The sequence below is a fragment of the Sceloporus occidentalis genome, unplaced genomic scaffold (genome assembly GCF_023333645.1).
Source record: "Sceloporus occidentalis isolate IW3139 unplaced genomic scaffold, rSceOcc1.0.p SCAF_3, whole genome shotgun sequence".
In the NCBI taxonomy this organism is placed as follows: Eukaryota; Metazoa; Chordata; class Lepidosauria; order Squamata; family Phrynosomatidae; genus Sceloporus; species Sceloporus occidentalis.
In genome coordinates, this window is record NW_028316983.1 from 83,139,539 (window position 1) to 83,158,200 (window position 18,662).

Here is an 18,662-nt window from a genome sequence, read left to right on the forward strand (position 1 = left end):
CTTGAATATATGTACTACAGTCCTTGTTACTGTGATGCCACCCCAAAATTCACAAGGTCATCCCATGTAGGGAATGAGAGAATATCTAATGTCACTCACTTCCTGGCTGCAAAATGGGTTTCCTGACTCTCAGGACACTCAGTTGGGAAGCATAATACAGTGGAAAGAATTTTTGCACAGTACTTGATTCATATTCTTGTGTTTTCAAACAATGCAGCAACCTTGTACAAAAAACAGAGTAAACCCTTGTACAACTCCCCCCCCCAACAACAATCTTCCATTTACAAAATAGCCACATGGTTTTGTTGTGCACAACTGTTATGTTCTGAACAAGGGTTTTGTTGGACATGACTCTTGCTGGCAAGATTGTTGTATTTTGCATAGAAAATCCTGCAAACACATTTAGTGGTCTGGCAAAATTAGTGTGGGATTTTTTGTTGTTGTTGTTCAAAACCCCACAATTCTCTCTCATGCAAACACAAACACCCATGTATATTTCTGTGTAAAATAATTTCCTGTAACATTTCAGGATATGTGAATTATCAGGCGATAACTATGCAGATAAATACTCATTTTAATTTCTATTTTATTTTATTTTTTTGTGGTGAGGAGAACACTGCAGGAATCATTTGTACTTTCTTGCAAGGATGAAATGATAAGATACTAACATCCCAGCTCCTCTGTCAATCATTAAGTCATAATATACTATGTATAGATGACCCTTGCACATATACAGTAAGTTAAAGAAAGGACTTTTCCTTTTAATCATTCATTTTTTCAGACAATAAATCCCAGCCAGTGGCCTTACTGACTGGGATATTCTGGGAGCTGAAGTAGATGATGATGATGATGATGATGATGATGATGATGATGATGATGAAACAACTTTCCCAAGCTCTTGAAAAGTGCTTATGATGGACTACCATGCCCATTTTAAAGATATGAAACAGGGCTGAGAGAAGTGTGAATTCAATCAAGATGTGACCTAGGATGCACAGGTCATGCCTACAACTATTATGTTACATTAGGTTTCAGTCTAGTTGGTTTCCCTTATTAAGTGCATTATAATCATTAAATATTTGCCTGAAACAGAAAACCAAATCAAGCTCTGGGGACCTCACAGAACTCAGAGGGATAATACAGATTTGAGAAATATAAGTTACAAACTAACCTCAGAACTTATTGTACAGAAATTATTATATAACTGTTGGAAGGTAGAGTTGCCGGAATGAAAACTGGAAATGCTTCCTATCCTTTTAATGTGTGTGCAGGAGAGAGAATTTCAGCAGGTGTTGCTTGTTATTAAATAGCATTTCCCTAGCCTGAGACTTTTCAAATGTTATTGAAAACACACCCCAGCAACCTTAGCCAGTGGTAAGGACTACTGGGAGCTGCAGTCCAACAACATCAGCAGAGTTGCATTATTCCCATCCCTGTTGTAGACAGAGACATCAAATCTGATATTTCCAGAATATACAAAATGTACTGGAATAATGATTAGCCTTTATAAGAACAGGACTAAAACATAAAAGCAAAGGTTTCCCCTTTGACAAGGTTGTCTAGTTGTGTCGTAGTGGATGGTGCTCATCTCCACTACTAAGCTGAAGAGCCAGCATTATCAAAGACAACTCTGTGATCATGTGGCCAGCATAACTACACAGAATGCTGTCACTCTCCCACCAAAGTGGTACCGGTACCTATTTATCTACTTGCACTTTTATATGCTTTCAAACTGCTAGGTTGGCAGAAGTTGGGACTAGTTATTGAAACTCACTCTGTCATGCAACACTTGGGTCTCAAACTGCCAATCTGCCAACCCTGCAATCGTCAGAGCCGATGTCTTAACTACTGAGCTGCCATGTCCTTTACCTTTAATGAACACCTGGGTATATATTTCAGAACAAACAATCTTAGCATTAATTGCTTTCCCATTTTAGCATTGAAAGAGATACACATTTTAATCTGTTTTAGCACTTCAGCTGACCTGCTGATCCTGCAATTATCTCTGAGCCAGGACTCGCTTTGTATATGCCCCTTCTGTTTGGTCCATTTTGTTCACATTTTATTTATTAAAAAATATGTTACTTTCACACTTACAAATGTCTGAAGTGAATGAGCTGTAGGCATCACAGGCTTGTCTGCAACAGAAAATGTTCAAAAGTGTTGCATCAAATATGAGCTTTAAAAGCGACTGTTTGAAGTTCAAATCAACCTGCAGAGGCTTCACTGCTGTAGAGCACTCACATGTCTCTTTGTAGTCCTTCCACATCATCATACACTTCTTCCATAGCTTCCACTGGATTGGGAGCTGTTTGGCCCAGGCTTGCTTTCTTTTCATCTGCTCTCAAGTTTTCCAGGCACACATAACCATCTGAAACTGTAACAGAATTACCTTCTATAAGCTTCCCTGAATTCAGGTAGAAGACATACACGCATGATGTAGCAAAGCAGAGTGTTGCACAAACAAACAATACTGAATTCTGCAAATATGAGGGAAAGCCATCAAGAATTTGACAGGGTTTCTGTAGATACCTACTCAAAACTTATTGAAGAACATGGCAGGGGGTTGGACTGGATGGCCCTTGTGGTCTCTTCCAACTCTTATGATTCTATGATTCTAACAGTCAGCCAACATTTACAGTCGCTATCATCCACTTTATTTCCAGTGGGCTGCTGCCAGGACTGTATTCAAAAATCTGCACTAGCAGTGGTCTCTTGAAAGTCATTCTCATCTGACATAACATCATGTTAACAACCAGTTTACTGACCACAAAGTCAACATGTAGCTGATGAACTTGGCACAAGCTGAATTCTCTCTCTCCCCCCACACATCGCCATCATGTTTCAGTAACATACAATTAGCACTAACCTGGCCAGCAACCATATAAAAGAATATATGATGATGATGATACATTGTTCTGAACAGTGTGTTTCAGACAGGGAACACCAAGAATACATAAACCTCAAGGAGACCCCAAGAATGAAGTGAAGTTAACACATTTTTCTGTATCCCTTAAACCTACATAAAGAAGGAATATACACATATGTTCACTTTGCCTGACAGTTTTAACATTGTGGAAGACAAAGAGATAAAAGAGGAACATTTATTAATTAAACATTTTGGCAATAAGGTAGATGGTTCAGAGATTTGGAAGGAATGGAGGGGCAACAAATATGTATTTAACCCAAATTTGATTAGATTAAGAAATGAATTGATTTTGTGTTATGGTAATAACCTCTTATGCTCTATAACATGACATATAACATACTTAAACTGAAATACTTCAAATCTAGATTCTCTGCTCTTCTGCTTCTGCTGCTTCTTTTCACTTAACAGTTTGATTTGTATTGATTATTGATAATGTTATGACTACAGAAAGGAAAATGTGTATTAGTATTTGTCTATACAGTTTTATATAATTCCGTATGATGGGTAGTAAAATATAAAGAAATTTAAAAACTTTTGAGAAAACGGTGTAGATCTTAAGCAGCAGCAGCAACAGCAGCAAAAGTACCACCTGTTTGAATGGCACACAACAAGGGCTGCATTTGTAATAAATAAATAAGGTGATTAGAGACATATTTATTTCCAAGTTTTGAAATAGAATAAAACAGCCTTTAAGGGATGGAACTTTAAGGGATGAAAAAGAGAAGAGATTCCTACTACTCCTTTTGGATGAAAACATCCACACAAAATATTCTGTTAAAACCTTTTCCATAGCCTCCAACATTTCACAGATAACAACTGAGACATGTGTGACCAACGACCATGAGAGTGGTCAAGATGGCTAAAGTTATCATTAAGGAAGAACAAAAAGCTAGGAGAGACTACAACAATTTGCTTTTGCTTGAACCTATGGGGGTGGGCAGGATTGTGCCCTTCCTCTCAGCTCCCCTTTGCTGAATTAAATTAGTGAAAACTGCTTTTGCACTTTGAACTCAGTTTTCTACAACTGGTGCAAGTTTAGGACAACAAGGGAAAGTGGAAGGAGGAGAGAGTTGCTAGGATATTTTAAAAGCAGTTGAAAAAGTAGTTTGTGAGGAGATGTGAATGAAAGGTATAGGCAGGTTATGTAGAAGGTAAGAGAGGGGATGGAGGAAAATGTTAGTAAGTAAGAAGAATGGGAAATGATTTGGTAGATGGAGGAGGAGAAGGATTATGGAAAGTTGAATTATGTAAGGAGAAGGTACCGTGAAGGAAAGAAGAGAAGAGAAAAGAAAACAAGAATGGATGAAAGAACCACAGAAATCGTATCTATGACCCTCAAGTATCATAATTTATGTAATTGGAAGGTGTATGTTAAGTGTGATGTTTTAAATGATAAATGATTGATCAGATTGCTTTGGTGTTTTTTAACTAATAAAAATTTTAAAAAAAAGAAAAAGAAAAAGTAGGACAACAAGGGATTAATCCAGACTGTCCCTTCCAAATCAGAACAGGAAGGGCATGGTTTCCACACCATTCTTTTGCATTCACATGGATTCACATGGCCTTTGAGTATTCTAACCCTCCCTACACAGCCAATAATCTCATTCCATGTTCTCTCCACTGCCATGCAAATCCTGCTGAGGAAGACTAATGATTTTTAGTAAGAGACTCAAATACATCTAACAGCTGAGTTAAGCTTTAGCACAGTAGTGTTTATACTTGGTAGAGATGTAACAGCATGAAACAAGCCCAATTTCTAACTCACACACACTGGGAGACTGTTTTGTATTTGAAAGCAAAGCAGGTTACATTAGCAACAGGAAAGTTGTCTGAGAAGTTTCACAAATAACATACACATAAAATTAGACTCAATCCAAACTTTTGTCAGTGAACCAAACCAAAGGAGGAGGACTTAATGTATACGACAAGATAGGTTTTTGCACAGAGGAGCTCTAGAATTATACTATACCCACAAAAACATGTATATATAGAGCCCTGCTCTATTTTCAATAATCTAAACCTTATGGCTTAGATAAACAAATGGTACCTCTTTAATTTTTTTTAAAGCACAAGTTCCGCTGAGTTTCACATTTTTTTTACAACAACAGTTCTATAGAAGATTTGCATTGTCTATCCCAGCAGGAAATTACTCTGCTCCATCCACATCAGGGGTGAGTAATTTCTGCAACTCATAGAGGCCTACAGCAACCCTTAGGGTTTTTCTTTTAAGAAGCTGTTCTTGGGGGTGGGGCTAATCTAAAATGTCCTCACAAAACCCATGGAACATGGGGACCATTTTTACCATATCTCCCTAGGAGATAATTTAATCCCAGGAAAGCGAAAACTTTTTTTTTACCTTCTTGGTCAATTCCTTGCTGAAAGTAAAAGACTCTCCTAGGTTTACAATGGGTTGAGAAGGCAAGACTAGGGCAACATTACCCCTATACCCCTTAAAAGTCTCTTTTCACATACTCATGGAAATAAAAGAAGGAAATTTAATTAGTGAACAAAATTAGTGGAGGAGTGTTTTAGACCTCAAAGGTCCCACAGAGGCCCAATGTATCTGTGGCAGTTATCCATTCCTGCTCCATATAGGTCTCATTCCCACTTACCTCTTGATTTGCTTCCTGCACCGATTCCTGAAACCAGTTCAGCAAACAGCGTAGTTCTCACTAAGTTTGCACTGGTTTCAAGAATTGGTGCAGGAAGCGACAGCTGCAGCTTCCCTGCCATGCTTCCCTCCATCCTTCCTGGCCATACCAAGCGTGGAGGAGAGGCTGAGGTGGAAGGAGAGGGGCAGGCCGGGAGGGCAGAGGACTGAGGACGGAGCATGGAGGTATGGGTGGGAAAGCTGCTGCCAGTGGGAACCAAGACAGATTCAAATCCAATTAGATTCCACTTTGTTCCCACTTGAGCTGAAACAATTTATTTTCAAATAAATCGATTCAGCCCAAAAACACCCCATTATACCAGCGACTTTTTGACACGGGTTAAATGGGCAAAAACCATGCCCCCCCCTTTCCAAATCGTTTCAGGGATTCAAATTAAGTGGGAACCATCAGGATTTACACCGGATCAAGATCTGGTTTAAACCATAGTGAGAACAACCCCATAGTTTTGACACACAGTTCTCAACACTTCTAGCCAGCATGACCAATGACAGGGGATTGTGAAAATTGCAATCCAGAAAACAGCTCAGGTGCTGCATTTGTCTACTACTATTCTTTATGTAAAGCCTTAATATTTTTCCCTTATTGCCAACAGCAGGGCTGAGGCACAGTGTTCCTTCTCTAAAGCCACATACTGAGTTTCTGGTAGATATTATTTGAACCAAGAACTTCCTGATTTATAGCTTGACTTCTTCACCATGTCTCAATATACGATCCTACAACTGCACCAGAACTTTCAGTCTGGATATACTAATCAAAAGCAACAAACTCCTCAGCCATCTGTATTTATGCCTTTTCAACAGAATTTAGGGACATGCTTGCCTTGGCATAGAGACACCACTGATCTTAACAGTAAAGCAGAAGCAATAAGAAAACTCACAATTTTTTGTTAGCCTTGTTCCAGGGAAAGACTGTGTGGTTTCCTCTTGAGGCATCTGCTTCTCACTTGTATGTTCTCCATTCATTTTTGGCTTTGTGAGGATAGTGCCATGATCTCTAATCTAATAGCAAACATATTAACATAAAGGTTAAAGGCTTTTCAACAGTTCAGGCTCACTTCAGGCTATAACAAGGAAAGACTTAAACTTCTTCTACCACATAACTAAAAACAGCCTAAAATGAGTACTCAGTGACCCCTCATCCAGAAACTGAACAGACCTAGATCCCTTCAGTACAGTTAACTGCAGAAAACTAGGAGCAAACATTACCCCCCCCCCCGAGAGATTGTAGAGGCCACAACCACTACTGTACCTGCTCTTGCAAATAATAATAACAATAGAAAAATTGTTCCCAGTCTCTGAGGGAGATGAGGGTATTGGGGGGGGGGGGGCAGTGTTCTGCAGCAAACAACTCTTTTGTGTTTTGGTGGTTCGGCAAATGTTTGTTTTTACTCACCAGAGGCCAGGGCCCCGGGGCATTTGAGAGCTTTTTTAAAAAATGCAAAAAAAACAAAACAAAAAAAAACCCACATTTTTTTACTGGGGGGATGCAAAAATCGTCCTGGGGGGCAAACTTTGGCCATCCTTGTTTTACTGCAAGCTTCAGGCTGTAACACAGGATTGAACTCTTTTCATATATCAAACCCTTAAGGCTGGAATTGTATTGAAGGTGTATCTGCACTGCAGAATTAAAGGAGTTTAACATCACTTTAACTGTCATGACCCTATCCCACAGAATTCTGGGATTTATAGTTTGATGAGGCACCAGAGCTCATGTTGAAGTTTTAAGAATTAAAGGTATTTCTAATTAACATGTATTTCTAATTAAAAGGATATCCTGCACACTTTTCTCAAAAAATTGGCAGCAATAATGTGAGACTTGGGATTTGCTCTGACCAAAAATCCACAACAATTTAAAGTTCTCAAATGGAGAAATACAACTTCAAGCCCCTTGGGCTAGTGATTCAATACAAATGTTCTACTGATGCCTATGGTGTTTTACAGTATATGTTCCTGGCACCCATCAAAAATTGAATAGGACAAAGAGGATGATTATCATGGGTCCAGATGAAGGACTGACAAGTTATCCACAGATCAGACTGTTGAAAATATTAATGGAATGTGAAAAAGGAGAATATTAAGGGGAAAAGCTGAAAGGCACCTCAGTCTTTCTTTGTTTGCCTTCATTTCTCCTGTACCAACCAAAGCATTTTCACTGTCTAATCTTCAGAGTTATATCTATAAGTCTGCCAATTAGTCAGTATGGTATATTGGTTTGAGTGTTGGACTAGGATTCTGGGACACCAGGCTTCAAATCCATGATTTGGCAAGGAAAGCAATTAGGTAACCTTGAGTAAGTCATACTGTCTTAGCCTAAAAGAAATGAAATTACAAATTTTGTCTGAATAAATCTGGCCAAGAAATTCTGTGGTACATTTGCCATAAGTCAGAGGACTTTATCACATGGGGAAAAATGGGGGTTTAAAGCGCCATTATCCCATAAAAATCATGAGATCGGGTGAAAGATTTTCACACGACATTGCGATTAAAATGCCATTATCCCAGGAATAACCAGGTAATAAACATCAATAAATCATTCATGTGTGTGAAAATCTTCCCGCGATCATGGGATAATGGCTTTTTAAGATCTCGATTTTCCCTCTGAATTTTCCCCATGGGATAAACTACAGAGCTGACTTGAAGGCACATAACAACAACGTTTAGCAACATATATATACACACACACACACACACACACATATATATATATATACACACACACACACACACACAAACAGAAAATCATAATACTATTATTCTTCTGTTTACATATACCTTGGCTATTTCTTTACTATGTTGTTTCTGTATGTCATGATTCCAGAGTGGTCTTCTTTCTTTTGTATCCTTTTTTTCAGTGCTAAAACATTAAACAGATAAACAAGTTGCCATGCTACAATATTTGCATAATATAGGTTCTAAAGAACTATCAAAAGATATTAGTGCAGATATATTTGGAGTAAGACCACTGTACACATATATATCTAATCTTGTAGGTAGGTAGGTAGGTAGGTAGGTAGGTAACAGGACAGACAGACCCTTATTGGGGTTATTTATCTCAGGACTTCTAAATAAATGGAATAGTAAAAAGTCATGCATGTTTCCATACTCCCTGTATCTTAATACCATACATATCTCTGTTGGTTGGACTTTTGTGATTGAACTTCAGTGCTGTTTTTCACATATTTCCTCAATGGCATGGTTCAAGCCATCATGCCTTGGTAACCACCATCAAAAGGTAAAGAATATATGGTAACCTGAGGTGGCCATAATAAAAGCTAGACTCTTGCCAGCTTTTATTAACAGAATTACTTTCTCACCATTTGAGCAATTGCTAGCTGTCCTTGGGGTACAAAGTATGTGTAGAAACTTTCCATTTCACTATGGGGGTAATAGTAGCCTACATTAAAGCCCCAATATCCTTCAAGTAAACCTAAATCATTATTCTTTTAAATGAGACTGTCTTGTCAGCTTCCCCAAGGTTCTATGTAATGCTGATAAGACAGAAGGAGCTTCAAGTGGGAAGATGCATTGCAACCTGAGGATGTCCCTGAATTAATGGCACCAGTAGCTAGAGTGTACCTTGTACTGGGTGTGAACTTTTCTAAAGAATAATGACATAACACAAAGGCATGAATTACAATGGTTATCTAAATTGCACTACAACAATAAGCTTTATATAGGACTGGCTTTGAAGCTTGAAGCTGCAACTGGATCTAAATGTGTCTGCACTGGCACCGATTTTGTTTTAATCTAGGCAGACCCTACAAGTTAAAATGATGGTTCCAATCTGTGATCCCTCAGGCATTATGGATTCAAAATACCTTAAGAATCTCTTTAAGATGGAATATCTCCATCTACTTAGATCTTACCTACAGTTCCAGCTTTTTGGGAGATGCCTATTTGACAAACAAACAGGACTTTGTCTGCAGTGGCACCAAAGCTGTCAGCTGGCATTTAGTCCATTGACAAATCAAATGGCCCTCTTCTGAAGGATTTTTAGTTTACCTTGTAATCTATCGGGTGCTTTGAAAATGTGGTATGTTGTCACTCAATATGTCTAGTTTCTAATTTTCTACTGAAAATGTGTGGTGGTAAAAAATATTTTAAACAAATACATGACATCCATACCATAATTCAAACCATGTTCTCTTTTCACATTGTGCTAACTTTTAATAATATATTCAACTGGTGATGGGGTTTGCTGCTTCTCATTTTGCATGCCAATCTCTTCTGTATGTACTTGGCAAGGAAATATACCATAACTGAAAAGTGAAATAAACCCAAAAAGTGATTTCTAATGGTAAATTATTAATACAGTACTAGTTTGGCAAGTGATAAGCTATGAGCAATTCAAAATTGTTAAGAGCAATATCATTGTGACATATATTTGCACATTTCCAGCTACCATTCACAGAACTGTTGCTAGTCTTTGTGTTTCCTTCTTCATCACAAATTTTCAAATAAAAAGTAATGTTGCTATAATTACTGCAGTGCCCTAGTACCTCAAAAGTAACATTGGGATTTACAGATATAGCAGTTTTCTAAAATTTCTGCAGAATCTTTGGAAATAGAAACTTGATGGAGTCACCATTTGGGTTACTTAATGCCTTGCATAGCAGTTTCTGTTTTTGTTGTCATCAGAGGACACAATTCACTCATGGTTCAATAAGGCTGTGCCTCATTCTATAGCAAAGCTGGTGGAGATGGGGAAAATGTGTTGTTTTTTTAAAAGTAAGAATTTTCCAATCCTCACTTTATGAATTATCTGTAAAGAACTTGAAAATTTAAAAAAGCTATTCATCCATTCAGCCTTCAGTATTGATACTCAAGTGCTTAGCTTTTAAAAGTCTGACCTTCATTGCATCAATATTCAAACACCATTTGTGGCACTGAATTTAAGTTACAAAATCTCTTTTATAGGGTCCTGTTCATTTTTATAATTTATTAAGGAGATACAAGGCAAACTGCTAGGCCCATGATATACAATGGGTTAGTATTAATGCTCTCCACTGACGCCCCCTTGTCATGGGTGAGAGGCTTGCGTACCCTAATGAAATTGTGAGCTATGCTGGCAGTGGTATAATAGCCACCGGTAGGGCCTCCCATTTCAGACAGGTCACAACCGAAGGGTCTGACCAAGAGCACCAAAGGGCAGGATGGGCTATCTAGCCTTATGGCAACCATACTAGGAGAAGGAAAACTCTAATCCCAAACCCGGGCAGATGGTGCTCGTCTAACCCTGTAAGGTCAACCATCTAAGAGAAGGAAACTCTAATCAAACCTATGACCCGAGAACCTCGCTGCCACCATCCATGCTTGTCAAGGCCTCAGCAGATGAACCTCTGGTTTAAAGGGTGAGGTCAGTTCTGTGCATGGTGTGCTCCACCAGAAAAATGCATTGCACAGGCTCGAAGAATACATCCAACTTCATGCTATTGAGGACGCAGCTGTGCTGGGCAGGACACATTTCCAGGATGAAGGACCATCGCCTCCCAAAAATAGTATTCTATGGTGAACTCACCACAGGTCAACGTAAGAGGGGTGCTCCAAAGAAGAGATACAAGGACTCCCTGAAACAACATCTCAGGCTTGGCCAAACTGATCACCAACAATGGTCCGCCCTGGCTTCGCATCGGGAGGCATTTTTTAAAAGCTCACGGCGAAGAGTCTCGAAGAGAAACAACAACGCAGAAAGAACCACAACCTGGAAACATCACCCAAGGAGACTTTCTGCTGTGCTTTCTGTAACCGAACTTGTTTATCTCGGATTGGCCTTTTAATCATCAGCGCGCTTGTAGAAAGTGCGGGATGAGTCCTTCCTGAATCTTCATTCACGAAGAAAAGCCAGAGAGAGACAAGGCAAGAGCCTGTGTGGTGTAGTAGTTTCAGCACTGGACTAGGACAATGAAAGACCCCCTGCTTATCCATGGAAACCCATTGGGGGAATCCTGGGCAAGTCACATTGATGTTTATCACACTATACTCTTAAAGTGCTACTATTCCAGTTTGACTCCTCTAGCTGCCTCCTGTTGCATTCTGGGATTGGCAGTTTTAATGAGGGGTATTTAGAATTCTCAGGCAGAGAAGTTCTCTGCCTGAGAATTCTAAATACCCCTCCTTAAAACTGCCAATCCCAGAATGCAACAGGAGGCAGCTAGAGGAGTCAAACTGGAATAGTAGCACTTTAAGAGTATAGTGTGATAAACATCAATATCTCAGGCTGCATTTGCACTGCAGAAATAATCCAGTTTAACAATACATTTACTACCATGGCTCAGTGCTATTGAACTCTTGGATTTATAGTTTGTTAATGCATCAGAGCTCTCTGACACAGAAGGCTAGATGTCTCACAAAACCATAATTCCCAGAATTCCATAGCACTGAGCCATAGCAGTTAAAGTGGTGACAAACTGATTATTTTTGCAATGTGGATGCAGCCTCAGTCTCAGAGAAAGGCAAGAAAACCCTGTGATCAGTTTGCGTTAGGGTCACCATAAATCAGAAATGACTCGAAGGCACATGAAACAGGTACATCACATTCCTCTCCATACTTGGACAACTAATAAAACTTTTGAATTTGGGCAGTGCAGATGGTTAGGAAATTTGTTCAGTACAATTTCCTATAAGAACATCCCCAAACTAACATTTTAAAGGATTTCAAAATCTAGCACAAAGTAAAGTATGTCTTTCTTTGATAACCTCAGTATAGGTCAGACGCTCGGGCACTTTTAAATGAAAACATGTTTCAGGAGACTATAAAGCTGTGCTTTTTTATGTCTATTGGAAGTTCTCTCCCTTAGCCTAGCATTAACAAGTATATTTTGACTAACAAAACTAATTTTAATCGTTATAATGCTCTAGATTTACACTGGATGCAGTAGTTCTTTGACAGAATGAGGGTGAAATCCATCCAGAGTTTCACAACAAGCTCAGAAACCCAGAAATTTGGTACTCCTTTCATCTTTCTCATGTTATCATGTGCACAGTAAGCACACCTTCTACATTTCTTTAGCCACACATCCAGAACAGAAAACAGGAAATACACCATCATCACTGGACACTGTCTAGCTAATCTGAAATGCCAATAAATTCTCTTTATTTCAGAGGAGGAGATTTAAGCCCTTGTTTCAATTCACCTCTCCCAGGTCACAGTACTCAAATTATTCAAATTGGGTAGGATCCTGCTACCCTTGTTGCATATATTATATATAAGAATAATACTGCACTGTAGATTTATTCCAAAATCTCAACTCTGAAGATGCCAGACACAGATGCAGGTGAAATGTCAGGAATAAATTCTTCCAGAACATGGCCACGTAGCCCTAAAACCCCACAAAAAATATCTCAATTATTTATTATTACATTTGACTAGGCAAACCACAGGTGAAAAGTTAAATATGACTTCACTTAGAACTGTTCCTGGTTACTGGCCCCCTTGGATTCAAAACTGTTGTGGGCCCTGAGGATATTAGGCAAAGCCAAACTTATGCCCTCCAACATTTCACAGATGAAAACCCAGACACTTGTGGCCAGCCAACATCAGAGTGTGGTTAAAATGGCAAAAGTTAATAATGAAGGGGAAAAAAACACAAGCCAGAGAAGACACAGCAGTTTGCTTTTGCCTGAGCATACTGGGAAGGGACAAATTCTTTGTATCTATTAACCTTTCTCCCATTCTGAGTTAATTGACTGCAGGCTACATTTGCACTTTGAACTCAGTTAGCAGCAAGTGAAATAAACTGAAAGGAGAGGGGGAGAGAAAAACTGGGATGCTTTAAAAGCAGCTGAAAAAGTGGGACTACCGAGGAACTGCCCCTGCTAAATTTGGATGACAGTTAGAGGGTATACACAAACTCACATAGGCGTCTGCTGAAAATTTGAAACTGTTCCTGCCTGTGCTGGCTTGTCTCTTAAAGTATCAGAACATAACAACCCTCCATAGTCTGGTGAATTATATGCATTCATTAACTATTAGGGTATTAATGAGTAGGATCTCTGGACTGCTGGGTGAGCTTCTAAAAATGCTGTGAGCAACCATTAAGAAGACAGAAGTCTGCCAAGAAATTAGAGATGAAAGGGTGTGTAACTGCTTCATGACCTACATGATCTTGAGGAATACATAAAACATATTCAGTAGCATTTCCTTCTGCACCAAGTTCTTTTCTTTATTGTTTTTTCAAAATATAAAAACATAATATATTAAAAATACAAAAGAAGGATGGAGGAAGAAAAATAAATGTGACATTTCATACATATTTGCAGGAATCTCCAGATATTCATTCAGTTTCACCTCAAAAGGAAAAGAAAATCTAGTTGCTAGGTATCTTAATTTGTTTTTTCAAGAAATAAGTAAAACTCTAGAAAGATCACTCACCTGGGTGTGGCAGCAAGGAAATTTTGTTGCCATGCAAAACACAATGAAGCAAGCTTCAGTTTTCAGGAATCTAAGGTCAGGTCACTCAGAGGATTAGTGTTGTTTTTCTTGAAGAACCATATTTACAGAAGAAACATCTTGCTCTACATCAGTGTTTCACGGTGTTCTATGCAATAATGGCCAGAAGCCAATAAATTATGAAGGTGTTCCATGTGCTCACTGAGGTGCACATACATGCCGTTTTCCCTTTTGGGCTCACTCTGAATGACACCAAATAGATGTCTGTTTTTAGGCAGTTTTGAGGGGCCTCTTTTTATCATGCATGGTAGAAGCAGGTGGGCAAAGCAAAAAGGTATAGCTGACAACAGGCCCCTGGGATTCTAGCCAGTATTTTACATTTACAGGACTCTTATTGAAGTTGAGTAACTTTAAACTGGAGACTTTTCAGAGCTAGCAGATCAGTGTGAAATAAAAAGGGAGATCTAACAAGGAAACTGTTTTTACATCGCATGCATTTACTACCCCAAATAGCTTGGCATTCAGCTCCTAAGGTAATTGTCACCACCATGTATTTTCTTACCAGGATTACACAAGAGCTATTGTGCTAGTCTAAACTACTGGGCAAGTGGTTGCACTGCCTAGATCAATGCTAGTCAAAGTGGAGGTCCCTGGACTAGTGTCATTGGACTTTATCATGTGGTGGAAAAAGAGGGAAGAAAAGAGCAAAATCCTGGCTAAATCGGGCAATTGAGAGAAAGATTTTCACATGATGTCATGCTCAATCAGGAGCTCTCCCGTGAGTAACCTGCAATGCTCCAGCAACAAACCATTCACGGGGAAGTCCCGTGAATGTATTCACGATAGTGGGAGTGAAGCATGATTGCAACAGTGTGAAAGTCAATCACACTTCATTACCACTATGGCACAAATAGTTAGGGATACTGAGAATGCATTGCAGTGGTCGCAATCCATTCTCATTGCCAAGATCAGTTTTGCAGTGGATTTCAGTCTTTTCTCCAGCTATGGGACACAATTTAGTTAACACTGGATTAAAGCACTCTGCTGAAGTAATAAATTTTACTTTGCAGTCTTTTTTCTGTGTGGCCAGAAACAGGATTTGCGAAACCAAGCATGCGCAAAATTATCAATTGTGATATAGTAACAAATTCATTTATAGGTGTGTGTGAAATGCCATTGTGCTATTATTTTTAATTGCACGGCTACATGGCTGTATGAAACCACTGAGACACTATAGCACTATTGTTGCTCTTTATTTTCATTGCTGCAATTATTGCTGAACTGGTTATTGTGTGACAAACTCCATTAGTTGCTTATTCCTGGAGAGTTTTAAGGAAAGAAGGGAAAAGGTTGTAGCCATTGAGGCACAAATATAGTGACAGTTCCTGGCACATTGAAACAACAACAACAACAACAACAACAACAACAACAACAACAGCCTGTTCCCAACACCAGATAGCTTGAGAGACCCATTCTAGAGAGTTATGTAAGTGCTGCCCTTGGTAATGCTGTACAATGGGAGAATACAGATTTATAACAACTATTGAATGATCATAGTTGTCATACTACCCTGTTATAGCACTAATATTCCACCTTAACTGCTATGGCTGGCCCCTGTGGAATTCTGGGATTTGTAGTTTAGTGAAGCTAAAGAGTTCTCTGACTGAGGATTCTGGCTATTCCAAGTAGCCCTAGAGGGGTATATGGTTGGAAATGACGGCGATTCTGTTGACACCCTGACCAACATCTGGGACACTGATCTCTCCAGGGTTATACACAGTATCACTCCCAAGCGTCCTCTCAGGCCTGCTTCCAAAAAACAGCCCTGGTATACGGAAGATCTCCGGGCAAGGAAGCGGGTGCTGCGACGTCTAGAGCATGACTGGCGTAGACACCAGCGCTTACCCGACAAGGCTCTCCTGGACCTCCTGTTGGAGGACTATGGAGAGGCGATAGATGCAGCTAAGAATTCGTTCTTTGCTGCACGTATTGCGTCCGCGGAGTCACGTCCAGCAGAGCTGTTCAGGGTAGTGAGGGAGCTTACTCAGCTCCCCTCTGCCCCGAACCCTATTTTAGAACCATCTAAGGCCTGCTGTGACCAATTTAACAACTTCTTCGTGGATAAAATCTCTCGGATAAGGGCTGATCTTGATGCTAGTATTAGTGCAGATACCAGAGTAGAGGTCTCCAGATCGTCCGTGGACTCGATTATACTGGATCATTTTGAGTCTGTTAGTACCAAGGATGTGGACAAGATCCTTAGAAGTGTTAGGAAAACAACCTGCTCCCTCGATCCCTGTCCCTCATGGCTAGCGACTCAGGGGGGAACGGTAGTAACTTCTATGTTACACCGTATAATTAATACATCATTGAGGGATGGGCAATTTCCATCTAGCTTAAAATTGGCCACAGTAAAACCTTTGCTGAAAAAGCCCTCCCTCGACCCCCTGATGCATAACAATTATCGGCCAGTATCGCTATTGCCATTTTTAGGGAAGGTGATCGAGAGGGCGGTTGCAATCCAGCTTCAATTGATCTTGGATGAGACGGATTATCTTGACCCATTTCAAACCGGCTTTCGGGCGGGCTACGGGGTTGAGACTGCCATGGTCTCCTTGGTCGATGATCTCCGTCTGGGCATGGACAGGGGTAGCGTGTCCCTGTTAGTGCTCTTGGACATCTCGGCGGCTTTCTATACCATTGACCATGGTATCCTTCTGGAACACCTGAGAGAGTTGGGAATCGGGGGCACTGCACTCCAGTGGTTCCGTTCCTACCTCTCGGGAAGGTTCCAGATGGTGCAGCTGGGGGACGTGTGCTCCGATAAGAGGGCCCTTACTTCCGTTGTCCCTCAAGGAGCCATTCTGTCCCCCATGCTTTTTAACATCTACAGTGACCAGGGATGGCATCTCTCCTCTCGTTGCCTGTCTGAGTCGGTAATGGGCTGGATGAGGGAAAACAGACTCAGTTTGAATCCAGAGAAAACGGAAGTGCTCGTGATAGGTTCTCCGGGCCCAGGGATGGCGGTGTTTCCACCTGTCCTGAACGGGATCACGCTTCCCGAGAAGGACTCTGTTCGCAGTCTGGGGGTGCTCCTTGACTCGTCGCTCCACCTTACACCACAGGTGGATGCGACGGTCAGGAGCACATGTTATCAGCTTCGGTTGATACGCCAGCTGCATCCCTACCTGGGCCGGGAGGACCTTGAAACGGTAGTACATGCCCTGGTAACCTCTCGTTTGGATTTCTGCAATGCACTCTACATGGGGCAACCCTTGTACCTTACCCGGAAGCTGCAATTGGTGCAAAATATGGCGGCAAGACTGGTCACTGGTACTTCCAGGACCAGTCATATAACACCGGTCCTTAAAGACCTCCATTGGCTGCCTATTCGCTTCTGGGCGCAATACAAGGTGTTGGTTATTACCTATAAAGCCCTAAATGGCTTGGGCCCAGGCAGGGACGTAGCTAGGATTTTAGGAAGGGGGGGGGGGGTTCAGACTAAGTGCCACCATTATAATGGGGCTTGGGTGCAGCGGCGCAGCAGCACACACCATTCATTTTTCTAATGGAAGGGCGGGGTCCGGACCCCAAGAACCCCCCCCCCGGCTACGTCCCTGGCCCAGGGTACTTGGAGGACCGCCTCTCTCCATACAATCTGCCTCGCACACTCAGGTCAGCCGGGAAGCAATTTTTAAGGGTTCCAGAGGCTAGGTATGCCATCACTACTCAGAGGGCCTTTTCTATCTCTGCCCCCAAGCTCTGGAACTCACTTTCCGGCGAGCTCTGCTCGGCCGCCTCGCTGGACCAGTTCAAGAAGGGGCTGAAGACACACTTGTTCCAGCAGGCATACCCCTGACCCCTGAAGTACTCCCCCCCTCCCCTCTCAGCAGCATTGGAAGCTGGCTTGAGATTTTTTGGGTGACGATGTAATTGTGTTTTATCTTGTTGTCGATTTTAACTGTATGTGGATGTTTTTAACGATGTTGTTAAACCGCCTTGATCCTTGGAAAGGCAGTATATAAATAAAATGTTATTTATTATTATTATTATTATTATTATTATTATCACTGCTAACATAACATCAAACCACAGTCTGAGAACACATACCTTGGTATCTTCCTTTTTTCTAGCCTTGGAAACTAGCATCAAGATTTTGTACAAATCAGCCTATCTTCCCTGCTGTTTCCTGTATCTCTTTCCATAAATCCGTTATAAATCCACATCTTAGAAGTTTCCATTTCAGGTACAATGCTATGTTAGCCTAGAATTCCCATCTGGAATATTTTAGACTTCATCTGCAGTGCAGAAATAATGCAGTTTGACAACACTTTAACTGCCATGGCTCAGTGATATGGAACTCTGGGAAATGTAGTTTGTTGTGGCACCCAAGCTGTGACAAAGAAGGCTAAACATCTCACAAAACTGCAAATCCCCAAATTCCATATCATTGTGCAATGCAGCCTTAGATTAGGCTGCACTCTTACAATACCACTTCAGGACAGTGTGCTAAAAGTAATGACCGTTTCCCAGAAATAAATTGTGTATACACCCCTATGGACTGCAGACTGAAGATTATATTGATTGCTTGCCCTACTAGTAATTCATTTTATTGCAACCTATGTCAAAATCTAGGTAATCAGTTGCTAGAAATTTATTAGTGTTATCTCTTA

The 18,662-nt window shown here is 40.6% G+C and overlaps 1 protein-coding gene across 1 annotated transcript in view; it reads right to left on the reverse strand.

Annotated features, from left to right (window-relative positions):
- Positions 1-18,662, reverse strand: part of FYB2 (FYN binding protein 2) — a 65,680-nt gene that overhangs the window by 25,953 nt on the left and 21,065 nt on the right. Inside the window, exons 5-8 of the mRNA XM_089515240.1 lie at positions 8,373-8,454; positions 6,479-6,599; positions 2,245-2,377; positions 2,098-2,138 (exon numbers count right to left, since the gene is read on the reverse strand). Coding sequence (XP_089371366.1) covers positions 2,098-2,138; positions 2,245-2,377; positions 6,479-6,599; positions 8,373-8,454 — 377 coding nt within the window. The remainder of the gene's footprint in view (positions 1-2,097; positions 2,139-2,244; positions 2,378-6,478; positions 6,600-8,372; positions 8,455-18,662) is intronic.